The 6,057-nt window shown below is 34.0% G+C and overlaps 1 protein-coding gene across 1 annotated transcript; it reads left to right on the plus strand.

Annotated features, from left to right (window-relative positions):
* Positions 1-253: 253 nt before the first annotated feature.
* On the plus strand, positions 254-5,761 carry LOC132725677 (uncharacterized). The gene is made up of 5 exons (XM_060710853.1): positions 254-547; positions 1,287-1,538; positions 2,333-2,491; positions 2,923-3,239; positions 4,310-5,761. Exons 1-5 carry the CDS (start codon positions 475-477, stop codon positions 5,654-5,656), a joined length of 2,148 nt encoding a protein of 715 aa, XP_060566836.1. The 5' UTR covers positions 254-474; the 3' UTR covers positions 5,657-5,761.
* The last annotated feature ends 296 nt before the right edge of the window (positions 5,762-6,057 follow it).

The following is a 6,057-nucleotide window of genomic DNA, read 5'->3' on the forward strand; positions in this document are numbered from 1 at the left end:
TAGTACAGTGATAATTATATATTTACTTGATAATAATGGGTGTCAATTTGAAGAAATCATTCGACCACATGTTTTTTGTTGTGTGGGTATTTAACGTACATTTCACCTATATGACCACGAGGCAAAACACGTAAAGTTACGAAGTTGACCGAAGTTTAACGAGCTTGGCATTACTGACTGAAATATTACCTGATCCAACTACTAAATATACATACGGGTATGTGTATTGATCTGATTAAACCGCTATACAAATAGTAATCAATAACCCAACAAACACCTATACACAATACTACTTAAACAAGACTTTATGAACATATCGGAAAAGGATTTAATAATTGCAAAATCGTGTAGTTATTAAGTATGTCAAATTTCGAAATACACATTAAAAAGAGAACCTATTTATATAGAAAATGTCGGACAGAATTCGTAAGATTTAAGTGTACTAAACATGACAATTAAATAAAAATAAAAAGAATGAATGTGTCTATAGGAAGTTTGGTGTTCATGATTTTGCTCAACGAGGGATTATGTACTGGACTTACATCATGTAAGTTTAATATAAAGTTTATCATACGTTATTTATCAATTAGGGAGTACACTACTGCCAATAGATAAAGCATTACACTGTATATATATTTGAGCTGAGCTGGGGTGGTTGGCTGCAGCCCTAAAGCCTGGGCCAGAATCCGCTTATGACATAACAAATAGTAATACATGTTCTCGTACCTCGAAAACTAGTTAACTATATATATTACATGTATATACGTTATTCTATATGATATATCCAGTGACAATAATAACATGTTAAACTTCAATTATGTCACAACTTCAGTGATGAATATATAAGACTATTTTAAAGAATTTAATCAAGAAGATAAATCTATGTCGTAATATGAGACATGACTACTTTAGTGTGTATATTTCGGAATTTTTTCTTAAAAATCATAATAAAATTATGCGATTTTACCTTTAAGTTATAAAGATACATGCAATATAAGTTTGACCTTTAAGTACATGTAGTCACGGATCCGTGATGTAGTAAACTTTTTTTCTTACACAAATTGCTACACACTAATCTTCTTTTTTTCGTTTTATGCAAAATAAGTCTTGTTAACATACAATAAAAAATTATTATGTTTATCTGATTTCAATATATTAGAAGACAAAAACATGTTGAACAAGTCGCCCACAACTACAACAGAGCCTTTCTGCCCATCAATTTAACAATGTATTAAGCTATTATTATAATAACTTCATCAATTATTAATTAACATGTTTTTATCCAGGGAACATGAATTTATTCTGTGGAACTAAATATGTAAAGAACATTAAAGACACCGCAGGTGAAGTGTATTTCGACGTTGCCAGTTTCAACGGTCGAGTAGAAGAATGCAATCTTACTATAACACCGGCCAGCGTCGATTTTGGCGGGAACAAAGTGATGTTTTATTTTACAACATTCGAATTTCAGTCGGCTTGTGATTCGATGAACGTTTCTGTCTTGGACGGGATAGGTAGATCAGCAAGTATTGTTCAAGGTAAGAAGTATACCATAAAATATATACGTAGGATCTTCCTTTATTTTGTTCCTAAACTGTTTTCATGTTCCCTGCTTTTACTGATTTAGGGGAAGAGTTTAAATATTCCTCGATGCACCAGTGGACATCTGAATACAAGTATATCGTATACATGCACGAGCGGGTACCTTAATCAGTGTTAATACACTTAACGAAACTTATAAGTACTCCGACCATTTTATTATATTGTGTTAGAATAACTATAACTAGTCTAAGTCGATACTGTATAAACTTTAATGATAGTATCATCATTTTATAATAGTAAATGCATTTTACAATAACTCAAACTTAACAGAAAATCAGTAACTGAGAACACCATTGTAAAAAAATCAAATACCTTCAAGTTTAGTATATATTTTTAAAAACCGGAGTTTTCCTGCAAGTTTGAAATCGGAGTACTTATAAGTTTCGTTAAGTGTATATCGTATTAATGTACGCGAGTGGGCACTTAAATATGTTTATATATGCGCGAGCGGACACCTAAATATATCGTTAACATGCACGAGTGGGCCCCTAAATACGTTGTATATATGCGCGAGTGGGCACCTAAAATATTATATCCAGTGATCTTGATAACATTCTTACTTAGAAGAGGGTCTTGAAAACTAAATTATTTTTCTGCTCTTGACAGCTTTTATAATCAAAATATGTTGGGCCAAAAATTGCTGAAGTGTATCGATATAAAACATCTATATTTATTCGTTTCTCAATTAAACATTTGCTCATAACTAAGTGTACGTTTCTTTATTGTTTAGGGCTTCCAAGATTCATATGTGGTTTGAATTCTTCTTTGACATCTTACGTTTTTTCATCAACTGGTAAAAGTCTTCGATTACAAGTGCATGTAAACTTGCAGAATCATTGGGAAAAGTTTAGAGGTCACTTCCGTCTGAAGTTTATTTCATATCACACAGGTATGTACTTTGGTGCTGTTATTTTTTGCAAACCATTGTCACAGTTAGAAATGTCTTTTATTTTGTATGTTTATAACCACATTGCATATATCGTAACACAGGGTTGTAAAAGTAACATACCGATGGGTTAGAGTCGATAACTTCTAATCCAGTTGGCTCTCTGGCGTGGGTTCGATCCCCGTGAGATGCTTTGGTAGTTTAGCGCTGAGGAAGGTAGTCTAGTACTGGTGTAACTCTCCAGGAACGATGGTTAGAAAACTACCCGCCTATATAACTGAAATATTGTTGGGAAAAGGCGTAAAATGAAACAAACAAAAAATGTAAAAATAACACAAAAAGATGTGGAAAATTATGAAAATCATAAATATATGTAACACTATATAAATATATTAGCTTCTACTCTAGACCATTCATTATTTATTATTTTTCAGGAACCTGTCACGAATCATTTAGCCATCAATGCAGTAACGGACACTGCATTCCTTACCTCTACAATTGCTCGGATAGTATTAACGCTTGCGGTGACGTAGATTACAATTGTGACGATGACACGATGGATACAGTGGAGAGCGGTATTGGGTTCGGCGACATTATTAAATACGTGTTAATCGTAATTGCATGTATTTGCATATTTCATCTACTTAAATCAATAGGAAAATGGGCCAAGCAGAAATATAGAAATGCAACAGATTGTGTGGAAGATTCATGCTGCAATATGAGACTGAAATGTACCAACTGTTGTAAAACGGTATGTTTTTCTCTTGTTATGTAATAACACAAATAGTTTTTGTATTATGTGACGCCATTGTCACCGTTTACAATCACATTAATTTCATATGCGTCTTACTTAGCACAAATGCTATAGGACGATTTAAAAATTGGCAATAAATAAGTAGCCCAATGATAGTCAAGTGCAGAAGTTTAGGTTGAATGATTGTTTTAAAGCTACTATCCCGAATATTGTAGTTAAGGCGTTTTGATATTAATATCACCGAAAGATAAAATTTCACAACAGGCTTGTGCATTTGTATGGAACAAGATGATTAATACATCTCTTGTTCGAAGAAAAAAAAACTCATAAAAGTTAAATGCTTGCTATGTTTATGATGCTGTAACTTTAAACCGTTGCAACGTATATTTTTTTTAAAATAAACACACACCTGTTAATTGGTTGCCAGTAGATCTGTTGGTTGCCGGTAGAACAAGTGTGCGCTTGGTACTTTTTTATCCTGCAATCGATTGCTGCACAATACATCATAGAAAAATATGTCTATATATAAAAAGAGACAAATTAAGAAAAACGTTTATTGGTAATCTCCGGTTTAAAACTTACATTTACGTAGTAAGTTCTGCCTCCATCAAGCTGTTCCACTCGCAACATGTGCACGGGTGTGAAAAAAGGGATGTTTATATCTGTGTTAAGTGAAACATAACGTTAAGTACCCGTTATCTCGTGAAAACTGCAAATTAACTGCTGTGCATATTTATCAACTGTTAATATATATGATGATGTTTTTAGACCCGTTTTGTATGGGAGAGTAATTTTAAGGTAGAAGCGACACTTTTCGAGTAGCGTCTTGAAAATAGGCATTTGAAAAGTTGACCATATTTCAGATTTGATTCTGTTTAATTTATTCCAAAAGTTTCAGCCATTTTTTGTACCCATGACATCAAAGTTGACTGAATTGCCAAGTGTATTATTTATTATACTGTTTATTTACATGGTTTTGCAATATTATGTTTACTATAATTTCGCCAATACTGTGTACGAGTTCATTCATGCCTCACATTTGTGACATTGCATTTTTCCTTTTTAAGGTGAACTTATCACGTCTACCTAAACCACGTCTTCCGGAATTTATCAGAAATCGTCTGCGACCGAACAATCCAGAAACAGAAGACGACATATCAACAACTGACGCCGTAGATAACACAGCTTTTGCTGATGATGAAAGTCAAGTTGAACAAGTCCAAGTTATTATGCCGTTTCCCCCTATGACTGATATATCACAAACAGACATCGAACCGCCATCTTATGAAGAAGCCATGACAACGAGCACTCCTTCATATTCATATATGCAACCAGAAGAGCCGGCTCCTCTTTACGAAGACGTTGTATCTGAAAATCCAACATTGCCTGCATTTCAGAGTTTTGAACATTCCGCAACTCCAGATGATATAATCATATATGAAAACGACAGTGTGAATCAAAATGAGGCTACTAATAATACAGATAGACAAAACATAAATTCTGATGTATTAATAGAGCCAGAACTAGACACGACTTCCATTTTAAATCTTTACTTAAATGATTTTGCTGTAGAACTTTCTGATAATTATTCGACAGACTCAGACTTTGATACTCAAAGTAACACAACAATTTTGTCTGCAGAACTTAATTCTGGTGCACATCAATTACAAAATGAGAATGGTACACAAAATGAGATGTGTGGTGGTGATATACCGACAGAATTAAGAGCAGACACAGACTCAGACTGGAGCTCAGAATGTGCATCTTCACATTTGCGACAAGAACAAATAGATGATTTTAGAACTTTGAATAGTGGATGTGATACACAGACTGCGTTAAGAATTGACTCCGAATCCGACTGGGATTCACAAAGTGATTCTTCAGTTTTGCCTGCAGAACACGTGTCTGTGAGGCAGTCTGTACAAAATGAAAACGATATGGGGTCTGTTGTAAGTGGCTGTGATACACAGACTGCGTTGGGAATTGATTCCGAATCCGACTGGGATTCACAAAGTGATTCTTTAGTTTTGCCGGCAGAACACGTAACTGTGAGGCAGTCTGTACAAAATGAAAACGGTATGGGGTATGTGGTAGGTGGCTGTGATACACAAAATGTGATAAACTTTAGCGATCCAATAAGTGCAGACAGGGACAGCTCTACTCTTAATGAGGTAAGAGATAGTGATGAGGAAAACGCACCTATTGTTAGTGATATAAGGAACGCGTTGAGTGCACGGACTGGGATAGATTCTAGTGAAACACATACGGAGGCAAGTGAAATTGACGATGAACACAACGATATGCCTGTCTCGCCACCAAATTATGACGAAGCTGTCCCTCCACCGTATTACTATGACTATATAGCAAACGTCGGGCGATATAAGCAAAGTTCTTTTGAAGACAGCGAGGCATGAATATTGAAATATCTAAATGAAGGATTGAAGTTGAGGAAATATTTAGCCAAAGAATTTGACAAAAATCTGTACTTAGTATATTTATTGCAAAGCGAACTAAAGGTGAATTTTTAGTGACTTTAACCGGAAAACGATTTTATGATATTACAGTTACTATGTTAAATTAGCAGGAGAGATGCGGATTTCTTTTTAAAAAATGCAAAAAGTAGAACCTTAAATAGAACATGATTTGCTGTTAATCAATATTTCATTTTAAAAGATTTATCACTTTTTTGTATTTAGCTTGATTTTTAAACAGTATTATGAAGTGAACATCATGCTTATAAATACAAACAGCAAAATACATGCATATATTATTCTCCATGAACAAACAACATTGTCAAAATTGTCTAAATTTCATT

The sequence above is a fragment of the Ruditapes philippinarum genome, unplaced genomic scaffold (assembly GCF_026571515.1).
Source record: "Ruditapes philippinarum isolate M1 unplaced genomic scaffold, ASM2657151v2 ctg3452_1_1_1_1, whole genome shotgun sequence".
NCBI lineage: Eukaryota > Metazoa > Mollusca > Bivalvia > Venerida > Veneridae > Ruditapes > Ruditapes philippinarum.